The sequence below is a fragment of the Acipenser ruthenus genome, chromosome 36 (genome assembly GCF_902713425.1).
Source record: "Acipenser ruthenus chromosome 36, fAciRut3.2 maternal haplotype, whole genome shotgun sequence".
Lineage (NCBI taxonomy): Eukaryota > Metazoa > Chordata > Actinopteri > Acipenseriformes > Acipenseridae > Acipenser > Acipenser ruthenus.
This window is the reverse complement of record NC_081224.1, coordinates 7,823,604-7,844,033: the sequence shown is the minus strand read 5'-3', so window position 1 is coordinate 7,844,033 and position 20,430 is coordinate 7,823,604. Positions and strand designations below refer to the sequence as shown.

At 37.8% G+C, this 20,430-nt stretch overlaps 1 protein-coding gene across 1 annotated transcript; it reads right to left on the bottom strand.

Moving 5' to 3' along the window:
- Nucleotides 1-2,026: 2,026 nt before the first annotated feature.
- LOC131706683 (interferon-induced protein 44-like) lies at nt 2,027-20,412 on the bottom strand. The gene is made up of 7 exons (XM_059008257.1): nt 20,263-20,412; nt 20,109-20,181; nt 16,997-17,207; nt 8,499-8,636; nt 7,647-7,788; nt 4,868-4,965; nt 2,027-3,308 (listed from the first exon to the last, which is right to left on the bottom strand). The coding sequence occupies exons 1-7, from the start codon at nt 20,282-20,284 to the stop codon at nt 3,147-3,149; spliced, it is 846 nt and encodes a 281-aa protein (XP_058864240.1). The 5' UTR covers nt 20,285-20,412; the 3' UTR covers nt 2,027-3,146.
- Nucleotides 20,413-20,430: the final 18 nt, after the last annotated feature.

Genomic DNA, 20,430 nt, shown 5'->3' with positions numbered 1-20,430 from the left:
ATAAAGACTTTCAAGCTGCAACTCACATAGTGATCCAACAAAGCAACCATGAAGACCAAGGAGCTTTCGAAACAAGTTAGGGATAAAGTGGTAGAGAGGCACAGAGCAGGAGAAGAGTACAAGAAAATTTCAAAGGTGCTGATTATCCCTGTCAGCACAGTGAAGTCCATCATTAAGAAGTGAAAGATGCATCATACCACCCAGCCACTACCCAGATCAGGTTGCTCTCCCAAATTGAGCAGCCGGGCAAGCAGGAAACTGGTTCAGGATGTCACTCTGAAGCCAACAATGACCTTGAGAGATCTGCAAAGTTCTGTGTCTGATATGGGAGTCAGTGTTCACACATCAACAATAAGCCGGTCCCTACACAAAGCTGGGCTGTATGGACGGCTGGCAAGAAAGAAGCCATTACTTAAAAAACCTCATCTTAAAGCACGTGTGGAGTTTGTGAAAAAGCATGTAGATGACACTGTAGACATGTGAAAAAAGGTTTTGTGGCCACTGACTCATTGTGTGACCCTGAGCAAGTCACTTAACCTCCTGTTGCACTGTCTTTCGGGTGAAACGTAATTGTAAGTGACTCTGCAGCTGATGCATAGTTCACACACCCTAGTCTCTGTAAGTCGCCTTGGATAAAGGCGTCTGCTAAATAAACAAATAATAATAAATAATAACAGGTGAATCCTTGAGGATTTGAGTTTGAGTCAGCCAAGACTGAAACTGGGGAGGAAATTCCTTGAAGATTGCAGTCCATCGATGATCCCCAACAAACTTAACAGAACTTGAGCAATTTTTCCATGAAGAATGGGCAAAAATGTCACCATGCTGCAAAAGGTGCTTCTACCAAGTACTGACTTAAGGGACTGAATACTTATGCAACCAATAAATTTCATTTTGTACATTTTCTTTGCAAGTTTTGCTGACATTTAACCTCCTCCTCATATAACAAGTGTTCAGTTTAACCACTACAGCTTTGAATAAAAAAAAAATTTGTTTGAAAAACTGTGCATACATTATTTGTAATTAAACAAAATGTGACATTATTGGTAGGGGGTGAATACTACTGCAAACCACTATATATGTACATATAAATGCAAAACTTGCTTATAACTAATTTAAAGTGCATACAGTGTCATAGTTAATATGGAACACATCTAGCAACCCACATATACTCCAATGGTACAATATGCTACACAGATTAGTAGAGGACAATGGGCTACTATGCCACGTGTGAAATACAGTCATAGGACACATGGTCTGGTGCTTGAACCCCGGTCATTACTGCTTGCAGCTATATTTATTATTATTATTATTATTATTATTATTATTATTATTATTATTATGAACAGTGGTAGATACCATTGAGTTTTTCAATGCAGATTCGTTCTTCTGCTTGTTTATTTTCCAACGTTTTGCATATCCTTGTTTACAAATGTATATAAAAAAACAAAATTAATACTTTTGTTTTATACTTGGGGGTGTACAATACAATGGGAATTTTGTTCTAAAGTAAAACTTGTTACTTAATACCCACTGACATACAACCTTTTAACAGTACGTTGCTGGAATGCTGTTATTTAGTTATGTTCTTGCTATCATGGTTGCATCTCAAGTATTTGAAGATGTTAGTGATCTTACATAATAAACGCAGAGTCTCAAATAGTCGCTGGTCTCCAATAGGCGCCGCCGGGGGCTACCGGCAAGTATTGTAAATAAACACTGGGGTGTTTAAAAGAAGTTTGATGGCATTCAGATGTTTTTCAATAGTAGCTTGAAGTACACTATTAGTATACCTAAATTGTAGGTTGAATTTACTTAAGTATAAAATAATACAACTTTAAGTAAACTAAAACTAAACTATACATATACTGCTGGTATACCTAAAGTGCTCTTGAAGCACATTACATAGTAATACTTCAAACAAACAAAAAGCAAACCATATAAATTATAAAATACTATTAGTATTGTGACATTTTTGCTGCTGTGGGTGTACCCAGAAATTACGAGATTGTAACAGGCATTGGATCAATCAAGCTCTTTATTCTTCCACCCTGTAACTGCAATGCATAATACAGATAAGGAACCAACATAGTATAGAGAGACACAAACATGTCAATATCAAACTGATTTAAAACAAGGATTATTATTATTAAAAATAAAATGGATTATGGGAAACTATATTACAGTACATGGGAAATGTATGAGATGGGATTTTCAAATACAGTGGTTAGTAATGTGGACATCCTGAAGTTAATACATTTGAAAGGTGTTTGAATGAGCCCCCTTATTAGACAGACTGACCAATACAATAGCAACAGCAAACATGAGTGCTGCGTAAATAGGAAACAAAGGCATATTTTATTTATTTATTTAAAAAACATCATTCACATTTCATTTATGATGTTATGAAAACTAAGACTCATGTTCACCTGTGATTTACATTCTTCATATTCCCCAGTCTTGTACATTATTGCAGAGTATCTGTAAGCTGTAAGTTTCAGCTCTTATTAATAAGGAAACGGTTAAAGGAACTTCCAAAATATAATGCAGAGGTTATTGCTGATTAATTCTAAGATCATTAATTGATGTTAGAACTAGATTTAAACGAGAGTACTCAAGTAGAGTATTTTTAAACATTTTTTTCATAAAATGATAGATTAACAGTGTATTAAATGCTGAATAATTCAAAGCCGCTTATTGACAGTTTTTCTCTGTTCATGCAATGCTGAAGGCAGTAGTGCCCTATAACCTGGTTTGAATACGGGCTATACCCCTGCTGCCTGTCTTCATCGCTCCCAAGTCAGTGTAGGGGTTGAATAATAAGAAGTGCCAATTCCAAATTGGGTATAAAAAATAGTGAAAAATGGACGATTCTAAATTTATATATATATATATATATATATATAACAAAGAATATACAAGTAGAGTATGAGCTGAATAAAATTAATAAATACAAATAGTAACACTGTGATAGCGCTGTTTGGGTGTTACTTTTTGTAATCTGGGACCACAGCCTACTGCTGCTCCCAGTCTCTCTCCAAACAAAGGAATTGGCTTCTCTTATTCACAAAGTGGCCATTCTCCAATTAGAAATCAATTAAAGTTGTGAATGGACTCAGTGTGCTTCAGGTGTGACAGGTGATACTCTACATTCTCTCTTGAAAGGGTTTTGCAGCCGTCAGCATTTGAGCAACTGCCTCCAACAGCAGAGTTCCTTTTATTTGGTTAATTTTCATTTCCTCGAAGTAGTTTGAAACCACAAGGACGTTGCTCATTGAAAATCTCATCTTCTTTGCTAACATTTCAATCTGAAAGAGAATGAATAAAGTATTAGTTTAGAAAGAACAGCTCATTTCAATGCCTACTGCATGTGTCGTGTATAACATGTTGTACTTGATGTCCTCCAGAAATACTCCACAGCGATTTTCAGTTTTATTTTACAACTTTTCTTTCTTAGTTTTTATCCTTGTTGTACTAAAAATAAACACTTGAACATTTGGGCTGACCTTGACCCATCCAAAAAGGATGACCATTTTCTATACGTTTTTGGGGCACAGCCACAATACTGCAAGTCATTGCGCCAAAATGTGTCAATCGCGGATTGGAGGAAAAGCGATTACAATCGCTACCAAAGTGGGCGGACTGATGGTATAAAAGGGGATGTGGCCAAGCGGTCTGTTCCTTTGTATGATTAGAGCGGAACCGGAAGGAGATCGTGTATTGGAATCGTGAGTGTTTTGTTTGTTTTGTTCTGTCGCATCTAAAGAATTACTGTTTGTTATTATTAGACGGCTGAACACAATCTGGAACTGTCACCAGAGGCCAGCACTAAACCAGGACAACATCACTGCACTTTGTATCACTGAAGAACTGTATTGTCACTACGAGCACTAGCGCACACACTGTGCTTGTGTCTGTGTTACATACTGTATGGGTGAATAACAACGGGACTGTATATTATTTGGGAACCAAACGTAGATTTAAACAGAGCAATACACACTGCTGTATTACTGTCACAAAGACGGCCGGAGTGGGTGGCGTCAGACCAGAAGCAGGAAATAAACAGACAGAGAGGTGTGGTTTGGTGAAGCTGAGCGAATGCTTTCGCTCAGCATTTAATAAACAGAACAGAAAATAAAAGGTTGGAACAGACAAAACACAGGGCACAGCACTTGAGGCCAAAATAAATAGACAAACAAAACGGACTAGACAGACAAACAAACAAACACGGTGAGCAGATACTTTAACTATTCACTTTTATATAATTTACAATTACCTCCGTCTCCAATCCCGTTCTCCACTCACCGAACACCCAACCCCGAGTGAAAGAAACGTGCATCTATATATACTGTTGTGCTGGGATTCAATTACTAATTAATTATTCACTTGAATCCCAGCACGTGAATTAATTCTGTGCAACCCCGTGCTCACATATTACCTTTAACCAGCACGTGAAGTGATTTGTGCCCTCCTCGTGCCTAAATACAAATCTATATTTTTAAATACACGTGAAACACAGACCCGTTTATATCCCGTGTACCAATCTCTATACACCAACATTAACACACGCATGCAACATACAACACATAATATGCACACAGGGGCGGGGCACATTGCCACAATTACCTGTTAACATTGTTATTATTTACTGCTGTTTCACCATCAAGCAATTGGATTACAAAATAACCACTTTGCCACATAACTTCATACAGTTCTTCTTTCCTGTATCTAGTGTTTACTTGAAAAAAATCACCCATTTATCAGTTCAGGACTAGTGCTACTTGGAATCTTCTTACTAAATCTTCTTGAAGAGCCCTGGATTTTATTAGTGTATGTTACAATCCATGTTGATATTGTTTTGACTCACCTTTTGTTTTATATCTCTTCTCCTGTACAGATCTTTCAAATCCTCAGTCTTCTCAACAAGTTTATCAATGAATGTAACAAGCAGCTGGCATGGTACTCCTGAAAAATGATGAATTAGAAGTGTTGTGTTATATAGAGTATAGTGTGATGATGGATAGAAAATAAGATCATGTTTCAGGTCAATCATCTCATTTAACAGACTTGATTAACACTAATCATCAACAACCTAATGTTCATTTACCCCTGTAGGGGGTGTGTGGCAGGAAGGCTCGCAGTGGTGAGGTGTGGTGACGTCACGGACCAGGAAGTAACTGAATCAAAACAATGGATGGGCGGGTGAAGCTGAATGCAACGGCACTCAGCGTGGATTTATTAACAAATAAAACCAAAACAAAACAAAAGGGCACGAGGGCCAAACGAATCAGACAGACAAACAAGTAAGTGTCGTGCTGGCTAATCCAGCACGTTTTAGCAATTGTTATTCTCTGTCTATTCTCTGTCTATTCTCTGTCTCCTCTCTATCTCCCCGTACCTCCTCTCTGTACACCCCAACCTCCAGCACGGAAAGCTGCAGGTTCTTATACTCTGGCCGAGGGGTTAACTAGCTGTTAATTATCTTATTACCCCTCGGCCACAGTCTGCACGCGTTTGGTAAGGATGCATGCCTGTCAGCTAGTTAAATAATCAGTAGCTGATCAGTCATGCATCCTCACAGGTTTTTAAATATAAATAATAAAAGACGCGGCACTTTTAACTGCGCTGCAAACAAAAATACAAATAATAATAAATAGGGGCGGGACACTCCGCCACAGGGGGTTACCCAAGAAAAATGCTAATCAGGATAATTGAAAACAGACCTATTTTTTTTTTTTAATTTAGAGTGTAACCCCAACTATTTTACCCACAATTTGGAATCTCCTCCCTGAACAGCGATCTCCACACAGCACAGCAGATCTGAAGGTTCAGTGGGTATCCTCCTATCTCACAACCAAGCCAACTTCCTTTTTACACCCAGCAAACCGAGAGCGGATATCAGCGAGGTACCGACCTCTGGAGGACAAAGGCCAGCCCTGCAGATCTCTGCCCAGGCTTAGCAGCTGTCTGGCCTGTAGAGTTCACTGTGGCTCGATGAGGACAGACAGGCCCTGCTGGCTTTTCCCTCCCTAACCCGCTGGGAGCGTCAGATCCAATGCAACGCCCCCTTGGAGTCCCCAGCGCAGACCGGCTAACTGCGCACAGGCAGGATTTGAACCTGCTCTGTAGGACTCATCCTGCACGCCGTGCAGTACTGCTTTTTCCAGATGAGCCACTCGGGGAATCTCCACCAGACCTATTTTAAGCAGTAATGTTCAACGCAGCAGTCATTACCAGCTAGATAATCTACCACAGTGAGCTGAAGGAAGGAGCACTTAACCAAACACAAGATACAAATTAGAACATAAGAAAGTTTACAAACGAGAGGAGGCCATTCGGCCCACCTTGCTCGTTTGGTTGTTAGTAGCTTATTGATCCCAGAATCTCATCAAGCAGCTTCTTGAAGGATCCCAGGGTGTCAGCTTCAACAACAGGGGGAGTTGGTTCCAGACCCTCACAATTCTCTGTGTAAAAAAGTGCCTCCTATTTTCTGTTCTGAATGCCCCTTTATCTAATCTCCATTTGTGACCCCTGGTCCTTGTATCTTTTAGCCTGTCTGCATGCGACATGCCTTTTAAACCAGGGATAATTCTGGTCGCTCTTCTTTGCACTCTTTTTGAGCAGCAATATCCTTTTTGTAACGAGGTGACCAGAACTGAACACAAAATTCTAGGTGAGGTCTTACTAATGCATTGTAAAGTTTTAACATTACTTCCCTTGATTTAAATTCAACACTTTTCACAATATATCAGAGCATCTTGTTGGCCTTTTTTATACCTTCCCCACATTGTCTAGATGAAGACATTTCTGAGTCAACATAAACTCCTAGGTCGTTTTCATAGATTCCTTCTTCAATTTCAGTATCTCCCATATGATATTTATAATGCACATTTTTATTGCCTGCTTGCAATACTTTACACTTTTCTCTATTAAATGTCATTTGCCATGTGTCTGCCCAGTTCTGAATGCTGTCTAGATCATTGTGAATGACCTTTGCTGCTGCAACAGTGTTTGCCACTCCTCCTATTTTTGTGTCGTCTGCAAATTTAACAAGTTTGCTTACTATACCAGAATCTAAATCATTAATGTAGATTAAGAATAGAAGAGGACCTAATACTGATCCCTGTGGTACACCACTGGTTACCTCACTCCATTTTGAGACTTCTCCTCTAATCAGTACTTTCTGTTTTCTAAATGTTAACCACTCCCTAATCCATGCACATTTTAACAGTCTGAAGCTAGCGCACAATATTTATTCTATTCTCAACAGCTGAAGATGTTTACCTGGTGGAGGTGGCAGGGATATATAATATATATGAGAGAGAGAAAGCAAGAGAAGGAGGAAAAGAAACAAAACAAAATAAAAAAAAACAATATTGTATATCGAGCACAGAAATGTATTTGCTTACGATTGTAAGTCGCCCTGGATAAGGGCGTCTGCTAAGAAATAAATAATAATAATAATAATAATATAAATATACACACACACACACACACAAGATACAAATTGCACATGATAACAGTCTGAAGCTAGCACACAGTATTTATTCTATTCTCAACAGGTGAAGGTATATATATGAGTATATAAAGTATATAAATACACACACAGATAGAAATTGGAACACACAATGCTAATGATATATTACCAGTCTCTGTGAGCATTCCAATGACTTGTTCATAAAACTGAATCAAGGCTGGGTCCAGATTTTCAGCGTTATAAATTGATATAACCAACACAACACAGTGGATTTTGTCTCCTTCCATTTTTGATTTCAGAATATCGTCAAACTAAAAAATAAAAACAAAAATAAGTTTTAGAAAACAGTTACCATTTCTCAAAAGACACTTAAAATATTACCAAGAAAAGTACCCTTTTCTGAGCTTATTGCAATTTTCTTTTTAATGCCTCCAGTTAGTCATCTATATGCACTGAGAAGCAGAGCAGCTATTCAGAGACTGAGGTCTATTAAAATGACCTGCTGGATATCCAATGAATTTGATGACGATGATTAATAATACATTTCATGTTTGTGATTTATGATTTTTACTGAGAGGGAATGTTTTAACTGACTTATTAAGTATGGTTAATTGCTGTGGTTTTAACTCACACAGTTTTAGTACAATTGAAATAAGCTGTGTTTTCTTTCAGTGTAATAATGGGGAGAATTCCCCCCCCCCCCTAAAAAAAAACCACGATGCAAAGATGTGTGTGTGTGTGTGTGTGTAAAGATCAAGCCTGACATGATACACCTGACATTAAAAAAATAAAAAAGTTAAGGATGTTTGAAAGTGTATCGACATGAATTTAAATTTTAAAGGTGCTGAAAGCATTAGTTGTAAATGCATGGTGTGTTTGTATTCACTTGCTTTGCATCATGCTGTGTGAAAATAGTATTCAATGATGTTACAGCTGCTGAGCCACTCAAAGGAGCCAATGCGCTTTCAAAATGCTTTCTACAAGTCTTTTACACATCATTGCATTAACATTACTTACATACCTTTGAGCCTTCAGCCACTTCACCATCTATGATCTTCTTTAATATTATCGAGGCATTTACTGTTTTCCCTAATTCAAATCCTGCTGTATCAAAGATTTTGATCTTGTCATTGAATGGCTCCATGGTGTGGCTTCTTAGCTGCAAAGAAATTATACAATGATCATATTTATTATGTGTATGCATTGATGTTATGTGTAGCATGCTACAGGTATAGGTACATTAACACTCAAACCCAGAAAACCCAAATTAACATAAAGTGCTACAAAACGTGCTCGACTGCGCCACCCCCAGGTTAAATATAGAGCAGAAGGAACTCAATCTGGTCTTTTAACAAGAAGTACTTAACCACATTCCGACAACTGCAAACACGTTTCAATTAAATGAAAAGTAGTGAGACATGAATTACAAAAGTGCAGTTTTATTTACAAGTAACAAAATAATGCATTTAGCATAAACAGTTTATTTTTTACTTTTTCTTTCTTTTTTTTTAAACACATAAATGGTGGATTATGAGTTACAAACTTCAAAAAATCAGAACACATGCAAAACTGTTATGCAGACTCGCTTCAAAACCGTAGACAAAAATGAAAGGAGTGTGTTAGGGACACGTCAGGCACAGATCTCCTATCAACAAAGCAGGGGCAGATCCAGACTGTCATGAAGGGGGACACCTGATACAGAACATACCATTAAAGTAAACAATATATTGACATTTTTAATGAAAGAGGGGGGTCCGGACCCCCAATAATAATAATAATAATATACAGTACACATTTTATATAATGCATCAACCTGCAATTAATGGATTACATATATATATATATATATATATATATATATATATATATATATATATATATATATATATATATTAAATTTTATTTTAAACAATACGGTGCATTGACCTGCATAAATCTTATTACAGAGATAAAGATAAACAACATCTGGATAGGGGCCGAGTGTGTGGGGGCTTCGGGGCCCGGCCCCAGGGAAAAGTGCGTAACATGCATATTATTTAATTGTGTTGTCAGGTGTATGAAGTGTGTAGCGCTGGCAGAGTTGAAGTTGAAGTATTTGTTTAAACGTGTCATCGCTACACGTACAGTGTACCCTGAAGCCGCCATCGTAAGTCAAAGTCACAAGACGGAATTGTCTGATTCCAGTCAACGCTGAAAATTAAAATAACTACCAGCAGCCGTTGCAGTCGGAATATTTCTGACTGACAAATGAAGAAACCAATAGCGACAGCTGCAATACCAATTCTGAGTCTGTACTGGCAGGCAAGATCTGTTTGTTTTTAGATAGATTTTGAGAAGTTGCACCCAGCAGGGAGGTGTAGGACTCTACAGCTCATAACAAGTTCCAGAAAAAGAAGTTAGTTAGCACTGCCCCCATTGACCTACAATGAAAGGTAGGCCTACATAGTATCTAAATATAGACCTCATGGGAACTTACTGTATGTTTCTGGTGCAATAAAAGCATTTAAAAAAATCATTTTTGTAGTTATTTTTATTGTGAAGTTGAAAATAAATTGTCAAATTTTGTCCTATCATTTGACGTCATCATTTTTCACCTAAGTTGAAAAAGTCAGTCATATTACTTTACATATTTATATGTGGTATCATATATCTTCTTTTTAATGTTTGTCATTAGTATTTTTAGTGGGTTTTGGCTTTCTTGAAACTCAAATTAACTCTACTTGTCTTGCAATAATTAAGAATGGTTAACCAATTAAAATGGAGAACGCAGTTCATGAAATGTAAAAATGTCTGATGCATTTCCTCGGGTAACTTGACATACACATCTCCTGTTTAGCCCATCATAGCTAACTTTAGTTGGAACCCAAAAGTGACACTCAACAGACGAGTTCTGGATGAGGTCATCGAGCTTTACAGAAGGAACGGGCTGAAGATAGTTACTTATTCCGGATTCAAGGCTGAAGTTAGTTACTGATTCGCACAGTTATGTATTGAATATTAGCTCACATTCTAAGGGGGAAATCACATAAATAGTCTGCATGTGCCACCTCAAGTAAGGTATCATTTTAAAGATTGAGCATTTCTTTTCAACATAAAGTAGGTTGCAGAGTGGCACAAGTAGGCATTCACAGGCTATGCTGTGAAATATACACACACACACCCTTCTTTTTCTGCATATTAACACACATTGTGAGGGCTTTGCCACCTCAAGCTGGGTGTGATGTTGAAGGTTAAGCAGTTGTCTTGCGAATACAGTATGATGCATAGTGGCATGTACAGTACTATTAAGTGCTATTTAGTATGAAATTTAGAGCATTTATTACGAATTGTAAGAAAAAAAGGCCTTGTTTAATAGCAGATATTTAATTAAAAAGTCACATGTTGTTTTGAACTAACTTCAGCCTCGAATCGGGAATAAGTAACTAACTTCAGCCCTCGAATCGGGAATAAGTAACTAACTTCAGCCTCGAATCCAGAATAAGTAACTAACTTCAGCCCTCGAATCCGGAATAAGCAACTAACTTCAGCCTCGAATCCAGAATAAGTAACTAACTTCAGCCCTCGAATCGGGAATAAGTAACTAACTTCAGCACTCGAATTGGGAATAAGTAACTAACTTCAGCCTCGAATCCGGAATAAGTAACTAACTTCAGCCCTCGAATCGGGAATAAGTAACTAACTTCAGCCTCGAATCCAGAATAAGCAACTAACTTCAGCCTCGAATCGGGAATAAGTAACTAACTTCAGCCCTCAAATCGGGAATAAGTAACTAACTTCAGCCCTTGAATCGGGAATAAGTAACTAACTTCAGCCTCGAATCGGGAATAAGTAACTAACTTCAGCCCTTGAATCGGGAATAAGTAACTAACTTCAGCACTTGAATCGGGAATAAGTAACTAACTTCAGCCCTCGCATCTGGAATAAATAACTAACTTCAGCCTCGCATCCGGAATAAATAACTAACTTCAGCCTCGAATCCAGAATAAGTAACTAACTTCAGCCCTCGAATCGGGAATAAGTAACTAACTTCAGCCCTTGAATCGGGAATAAGTAACTAACTTCAGCCCTTGAATCGGGAATAAGTAACTAACTTCAGCCCTTGAATCGGGAATAAGTAACTAACTTCAGCCCTTGAATCTGGAATAAGTAACTAACTTCAGCCCTTGAATCGAGAATAAGTAACTAACTTCAGCCCTTGCATCCGGAATAAATAACGAACTTCAGCCTCGAATCCAGAATAAGTAACTAACTTCAGCACTCGAATCGGGAATAAGTAACTAACTTCAGCCTCGAATCGGGAATAAGTAACTAACTTCAGCCCTCGAATCGGGAATAAGTAACTAACTTCAGCCTCGAATCCGGAATAAGTAACTAACTTCAGCCCTCGAATCGGGAATAAGTAACTAACTTCAGCCCTCGCATCCGGAATAAATAACTAACTTCAGCCTCGAATCCAGAATAAGTAACTAACTTCAGCACTCGAATCGGGAATAAGTTATAACTTCATCCCGGTCCTTCTGTAAAGCTCGGTGCCCCCATCCAGAACTCGTCTGTTGAGTGTCAGTTTTGGGTTACAACTAAAGTTAGCTGTGATTGGCTGAACGTGTCAGCAGACAGGAAGAGCAAGCCCCGATTTCCTTAAGTGGAAGTGGGCGAGGCTGAGGGGAATGATTGACACTTTGTGCTTGCACAGTTCAAATAAAACATATTTAAATAAACTGTGGAGCTGAAATACACAGCTCAAATAAAGGTCTTGCGCACCCTAGCGTAAACTGAATTTCAATTTAAGGGAAGCTGTTTTTTGTTCTTGAGTAAACTGAATTTTAAATTGAAGGGAAGCTGTTTTTTGTTCTTGAGTAAATTGAATTTCAATTGAAGGTGTGCTGTTTTGTTGTTAATAGATGTATTTTTGTTAATAGATGAGCTTGCATTATATTATTTACTTTTTGTTACTTTCACCTCTCATATTGTTAGCTCGTAGTTCATGATGATATTCGATCGGGTTTCGTCTGCTTTTCCCTGGGAGGAGCATCATCTGCCTGTTACTCCCTGTCTTTAATACAGTTCCTTTGTACAGATGAAATCCTTCATTGACGGATTGCACCGACGGATTTAAGGGGGAATGTGTGGTCACCAAATTGTTTTATTTTAGGGGATTATGTTTTTGTATCACTTGGACTTTCCAACAAAATGGTAAAACATTGCTTCGGTAAAATTCGGTAAAACACACTCAATTACTGATGGTTGAGTATAGAGCCCTATATTTTTCAGGACTTAGGACCCAGGGGAACCCAGTGGCATGCATGCATTCAGGGCGCGGTTCTGGAGCTAGTCGTAGTAGTATACATTACCACGGTCGCCCTAAAACCCGTCCAGAGGCGCCCGGAGGCCCGGAGTCTATTATTATTATTATTATTATTATTATTATTATTATTATTATTATTATGCTCCAAGCAGAATGGCTGGAAGCCTATTGTTCTTAAAGAGATTATTATTATTATTATTTTCTTTCCTTCTGCCGCAATGGTAAATCTTTAAAGCCCATAAAATGAAAACCGTAGGTCAAAACTTATCTCCTCCGAAACCGCTTAAGCTAGAGCTCTGAAACTTGATGTACATGTTTATGAATGGTCAATCTTTAAAAGTTATTCAAAGAAAACGTTTTCGTAAATGACGGCCGTGTTTATGACATTGGAGGTCAAAAGTGAAAGTAGTCGATAACTCCTTATAGAATGCAGATAGGGCCACTGTTACAATGGACCACATATAGGAACCCATATGTGTTCTATCAAAAACAGTTATTGCCTGTGACCTTTGACCTCTCTTATGATAGGATTATCACTATTGTTATTTCTTATCGTCTGCCAAGGACTTTAACAACCCATAAAATGAAAACCGTTGAACGAAATCGCTCGCAGTTTGGTACATGACTACTGCTAGTTGACCCTGAAAAAATGGAGCGAATAGGTCACATGGTTTGGCAGCCATATTGGATTATGTATTTTTGGTAACTCATTTTGAAGACACTAAAACAACAAAAAACATTGCTGCTATTGCCCTCAAACTTCTCACATATGTTGAGGAGGGGTGTGCAATTATACATATCACGTGATGTGACACGTAGCCATCATTTTGGAATTCTACATTTAGCTTTAAAATGCAACTCCTCCAGTTACTATGGAACACTTATAACAACCCATGTTTGCTCTATAAAATAATGTTAGCCTGTGACCTCTGACCTTTACTAATGGTCAAATGGCTTGTTACTCATTAGAAAGGGCCATGTTTACTATGGAACACATAGTCTAACGGTTCGCTAGTACCTTGGAAGCCTTATAGTTGCTGGCAACTCTAGTTATTATTATTATTATTATTATTATTATTATTATTATTATTATTATTAATGTAAATAATAATCACGTATTTATGTATTTATGTATTGGGAAACAGACAAAGCAAGTACGTTTCACGTTCTTTAGCCTGCAGCAAACCTGCAACCAAACAAAGAACATCAACTTCCTTCTATGTGTTTTATTGCCGCTTACTTTTAATAATGATTTAGGCAACTCGATACAACTTTAACAACAACACACGTGTTGTTATGTCTCTGTGTGTCTCCACAGCTGTGACCCAGTACAGAAACATCTCAAACAATATCTATATTGACACACCATGTTCCTCCTTCCTGCACTTACACTCCAGTCAATAAATCTACAGCACCATGTACTGTGTGTCTTATAAATGAAACAACAATACAACACTAACACCCCTTTTAACATAAGGATACTTTTTCCCATTACAGAATAGGTCCATTTTTTAAAATGTGTAGACTATTTCTCTACTAGAAATAGTTTTACAATTTAGGATATAGTATGTCACTAAAATGTAAAACCTAGCTAACAATTTTACGTTGTTACGTTTCATTGTCACAGCCCACTTTGTCAGTGACGTCCTGTGTCCTGTGTCCTGTGTCCTGTGTCCTGTGTACACCGCCAGCTCTCTGCTTTCCTGTCCAACCACTCTCTGCTCAACCCTCTCCAATCTGGCTTCCGCTCTGCTCACTTCAACTGCCCTCCTGGCTGTCACTAACTCACTAAACTCTGCCCGAACTGCCGCTCTCCCTCTGTCCTAATTCTCCTCGACCTCTCTGCTGTCGATCACTCTATTCTACTATCCTCTCTCGCTGACCTGGGAATCTCTGGCACTGCTCTGGCCTGGTTCTCCTTCTACCTCTCCAACCGCACTTACCAGGTAACCTGGCGTGGAGCAACCTCCACACCTCACCCTCTCTCAACAGGAGTCCCCCAAGGGTCAGTCTTGGGTCCTCTCCTGTTCTCTCTCTACACCCGCTCCCTGGGCCCCCTCATCGCATCCTATGGTTTCTCATACCATTTCTATGCTGATGATGCTCAGATTTTCCTCTTCTTCCCCACCTCTGACTCCACCATCCCCTTCCGTATCTCTACCTGTCTGTCTGCTATTTCCTCCTGGATGCACTCGCATCACCTCAAACTCAACCTCTCTAAATCTGACCTCCTTTTCTTTCCCTCCTCCTCCTCCTCCTCCCCCTCCTCTGATCTCTGTATCTCCATTCCTTTGGAATCTACCACACTCTCTCCCTCCTCCTCAGCTAAGAACCTTGGAGTCAACCTGGACCCCTGTATTTTGTCATACTTGTACTTGCTAGAACCAAAGTCATTGTATTTTATCTTGCTCTTAATTGTATTAATACTTGTACTGTGATTCCTGAAATGTATTTTTGTTTACGACTGTAAGTCGCCCAGGATAAGGACGTCTGCTAATAAATAAATAAATAAATTAATTAATAATAATAATAATAATAATAATAATAATAATAATAAATAAATTAATTAATTAGTGGATTCCAGGAGATGCTGTCTCACTGATATATATATACGTATATGTATACATATCTACCTAGCCTACCTCACTCGCTCAGAAGCTCAGGAACACAACACATTGAAGTCAATACCCCAGTTAAGGGGAAATGTATCCTTATGTGTTGTGCTTAAATGTAATAGTTCAGGTGTTTTGTGCAGCCAGCCACTGGAGTTTATTTCAGCTAATCACAGCGCCTTCAGTAGCTTGCAACAGTTTAAGTGACGGTTGTTACACTGACACAAAATAGAAGAAAATAAATGAAAGAACAGATATAAGCAGCTCACAAACCACTAACATAAAGAACAGGATTTATAAGGGGGTTGTAAACTCAACAGATGTGTTTTACAAAGTGTCTGGAAATTGTAAAATGTTTTTATATCTATAAAGGCTACATTTCCTGTCACGTGTAATGAGGCACTATGATCTATTTTGGGCTAATTGTAGACGAAATAAGCTAAAAAGAAAATATACTAAAATATTTTAAGTCACCTTTTATTATCTACGTGTCATACAACAATGTGTACAGCGTATCAGCACGATGGATTTGTATTTGATTTATAACTGGTAGCTTATAGACTAAAATAAATAAAACAGAAAGTGTACTATTTGATGTGTAGCTTACTGCCGTACTGTATAAGCCAATAACAGCTTTACATTTGTACATTATTTTAGCACAATGACTTGTACATTTAAAATAAATACACATACGTGTGTGCGGTTTGTTTTAAACTGGACACATCGACATTTCGGAGTTGCACTTATACAGAATCACGTATTTATGTATTAATACATCGGGAAACAGTGTTTCTGTACTGGGCCACAGCTGTGGACAGAACAGAGAGACGTAACAGCAGAAGTAAAGTGTTTAGAGAGAAGGAAAAATAACTGACAGAAGCATGCTAGCAAAACTGTAAGTGAAGCCAACTGCTTATTGAACGTGTGTTGTTGTTAATGTTGTATCGAGTTGCCTAAACCATTATTAAAAGTAAGCGGCAATGAAACACATAGAAGGAAGTTGATGTTCTTTGTTTGGTTGCAGGTTTGCTGAAGGCTAAAGAACGTGAAAGGTACTTGCTTTGTCTGTTTCCCGATACATTAATACATAAATACGTGATTATTATTGTCATTATTAATAATAATAATCATCATCATAATAATAATATGCTCCGGGCTCCTCCGGGCACTTCTGGACGGGTTTTAGGATGACCCCACATTACCACTTACAATGGCTTTCTATGTGACAAGTGCAACTGGTCCGGTTAAAAAACACAAGTATTAAATCACGCAAACAGTGGAAGGTAAGCGTTCACAGTTTATATTAAAATTGCAACATGATGGGTTTGAAATAATATCGATTTATATACTTGTGTTCACATAATACTGCAGCTAACTGTAGTTACAGTCCTGATTGGCAGGATATATGTATACAAGAAAAATATCTCCCTTTCTACATTTTTCTAGCAACATGTAGACTAGTGTCCCCTCGGCTTAAAGCACCTGAACCTCATGTGCACTTGCTGTTTTTTTCTCTGCTGTTACTGCCAGTGAGATGACAGGGCACAGTAATTAAGCACACTAGATGAGAAGTGTAGGAGGTGTTGGAATTTAAACACTTACATGTTGTGTGACGCTTGTTTGTGCACCTGGTCTCACGGCTTGAATGTTTTGCACTCTGCCGTTGAGTTCTTCTCTCCTGAGTTCTGAGCACACAGAATTTAGAAAGCTTGACTTTCCGGAACCCACATTGCCCAAAATAAGAATATTTGTTGTGGAAGCCTTAGGGTGTGGTTGGTGGTTTTTTATTTCTTCTTGAAGCTTCATGTAAGCACTGTAAAACAAGTAAAAATGAAAAGAAATAACAAACTTTAAAAAGCTCAGTCTTACAAATATTTCAGAAAATACAAAAATAAAAATATAGCTGCAAGCAGCAATGTAGGGGCCAAGTATGGCAGTATGGCTGTATGGATATGATATGAAGTTTCATCAGTCTACTATATTCTACCATAAGATTATACTGAAATATATGGATATAGACCATAGCTGATATTTGATTGGATTGTGGCAGCCATGTTTTTTAATGCAGCGACTTGCCTTGAACAAAGTGTGCCAATTTATCAGTTATTACTTTCCAATGGTCTGTGCAATTGTGTTGACATTGAAGTGCAATGGTGTTCTTGTTATGGGCTGCAAAAGTGTTTTTTACAATTATCAATATGGCCGCCAAACCATGTGACCAAAATGTGTCATTTTCACCACTACTTCACATGAGTCTATATGGTCATATAAAGTTTCATGACTGTAGTGTATTGCACCTTGGATTTATGCACGAATGTATGAAAATAGAGCTGTCAATTATTTGCAAGCCGCGGCCATGTTTTTTAACGAAAATTTTGCATTGAACAAGCGTAAAAAAGGACCTTGCCGTGAACATGCTTGCCAGTTTAGGTGTCGATTGACGTTGCGGTTTAAGACAAGAAGATTGTTGAATATTTGGCGCCAATCCAGCGTAGCGGGCAAAGTAATTGTTCAATCGACCTCGACGGAACATATGTTTTTTATAGGCCATTGCTGCACTATCTACTGCCATTGTCACAGTTCCACCTTAAGTTGTTTTTAAAGGCAAGAGTTTTGAAAAATTCCCAAAGTTTCCACGAGATCCAATATTGCAGTCGAACCATGTGACTTTTTCATTTGGGGACACCAGTCTGGTTATCTGCTCATAGCCAGCTACCTACATACCCGATTTCATAAGCCTGTCATGAGGTCTCGGAAGAAAGAAAAATAATAATAATAACTAGAGTTGTGAGCAACTTTACGGCTTCCAAGCAGTTAGCATGAAATTTAAGCGCATTGGTTTTTATAGATGGAACGTTATCATCACAAATCATTTTGGACACAGCTGACTCTCAATTTTGGCAAAAATATTGGAATCACTGGTTAGCTGATCAATGCTGAAATCTTATTGGCCCACAGCAGCCATGTTTTGTACTATAGCAACTTCCCTTGAACAACCGTAAAAGATAATCATACGTAGATCATTTATGCTCATTTTGGCTTCAATCAGAACTCTGCATGTTATATAACAACCATCTGCAGTCAATAAGAAATGATGGGAAGTTTTAAAGCCAGCTTTAAATTTGACCTTTAGCAGAACTTAACCATACTATATAAACCTAGTTATGTATTACACATTACACTACTTACATTACCTATAGTGCTCATATAAACACACCAGTTTTGTAAAACAACAAAAGTCACTAATAAATTACAAACATACAAACCTTGCAATTCTGTTCAATCCACAACAAATCAAAACCAACACATCCTATATTAAATAATTAAACATAAACACTTTATATAAATAGTGAGTATTTCAAAACTACTATGTGTAAAAATCATACATGCACAGCACACTGAGCTATTTCAGTATAACGTTTAAAAGGGACAGTATTTAATACAGGGTTATAGTAGGTTTAAGAAAGAGCTGAAGTTAATATTCAGATATAAAAGTAGCATTACTGAACTGCTTTCATGTAACGTTTAGCAGGGGCAGTATAGAATACCAAATTAGTCGTGGGTTTGTAAGAAATGATTACAGTTAAATGCTTTCGCTAAAAAGTATTCACAAGTTAGTCACCATACATATAAAACAAAGAGGATGGAGAGAGAAATGTGAGATTTGAGAGACAGTCTTACTAAACTCTATAGGTATTGCGTGATCACTTCCAGAATTTGTTTCCGAAGCATGTCTGGGTTTGGTCTGCATAAAGGTGGCAACCCTACTTACAGTGTGTGTGTCCCTATGTGTCGCCTACAGTTCTGTATATGCCTGCATGTCCACCAGGATATTTAAAGTAAACAAACAACATTACTCTGTTCAGCTGCAATTATACTAAAATGTCCGCTTTTTGGGGGGATTCTCCGTGCGAGCTTTACCGTTACAAGTGTATTTCATAGCGCAAGCGATTCTGAAGAGTTTTGTGTATACTTTTTTGTTACCTAAAATGACCTATATTATTAATTATAAAAGCCAGTCAATCGAAATCGCTCAAGCGTACAGGTGGAAAGTGTGGACGTGAAATGTGTATGTTTTCATCTGCGGTTCACGTTGAGCTGCTAAACAGCGATTAAATAATAATACACAGTGTTTTAGAGAATATTTATAGTAAAATGTCCGTTTTTTGGGAGGATTCTCTGTGAATAGCCGTACGATCTTCACAGATACAATTCTATTTCATAGAGCAAGCGATTCTGAAGAGTTATGTCTATAGTTTTCAGTAGAGATTAGCTCAATGAAAGATGCGCTCACAATGTTGCGCCACCCCGTCTCATGTCGTCTTTTAAATAGGTTACACGCGCGGCTTCGTTACAACACATTCAGGATTTGTGATTGTTTTATTATCAGTTAAGTCAGTAAAAATAATTTTATTTAAACAAACTGTATTAGTGTGACTTGTAAAGCTCATGTATCAGACATGTTATTGTTTAGATTGTCTTTTGGTTTAATGGATGCATTTTTTTTTCGAGTACCCTCTGTTTAGCTTCAATAGCGTTTCACAAAAAGAAAAAAAATAAATAAATAATAATCCTAACAAAAACAATAGGTTTCCCCAGACTACGGCTTGGAAGCCTAATAATAATAATAATAATAATAATAATAATAATAATAATAATAATAATAGGTGTCCAGCAACTACCTTGCTTGGCCCCCTAAAAACTGATCACTTACTCATCACTGAATTCAACTTCACGCCATGGATTAGGGAGAAATGGCTCTGGTTCTGGCTCTGGTTCCGACGGTTCTGCAAAATAAGGAGAGATACATAAATACGCACAACTCTGTTTTTTTCTGTGGTAAAGATGAGGCTTTTAATATGATTTACCGCTTGATGGTGATCCTCCCATTGCAGCAGATGTTGAGATGAGGATATGTATTGTGGAAGGTGCTCTGAGGTTACAGAAGTAATGATGCTATTAAAGAAAAACAAACTATATATATGGTAGATGAGGTGACACCCCCTGACGAAAGGAAATCTAAATCCAGTCTGTAT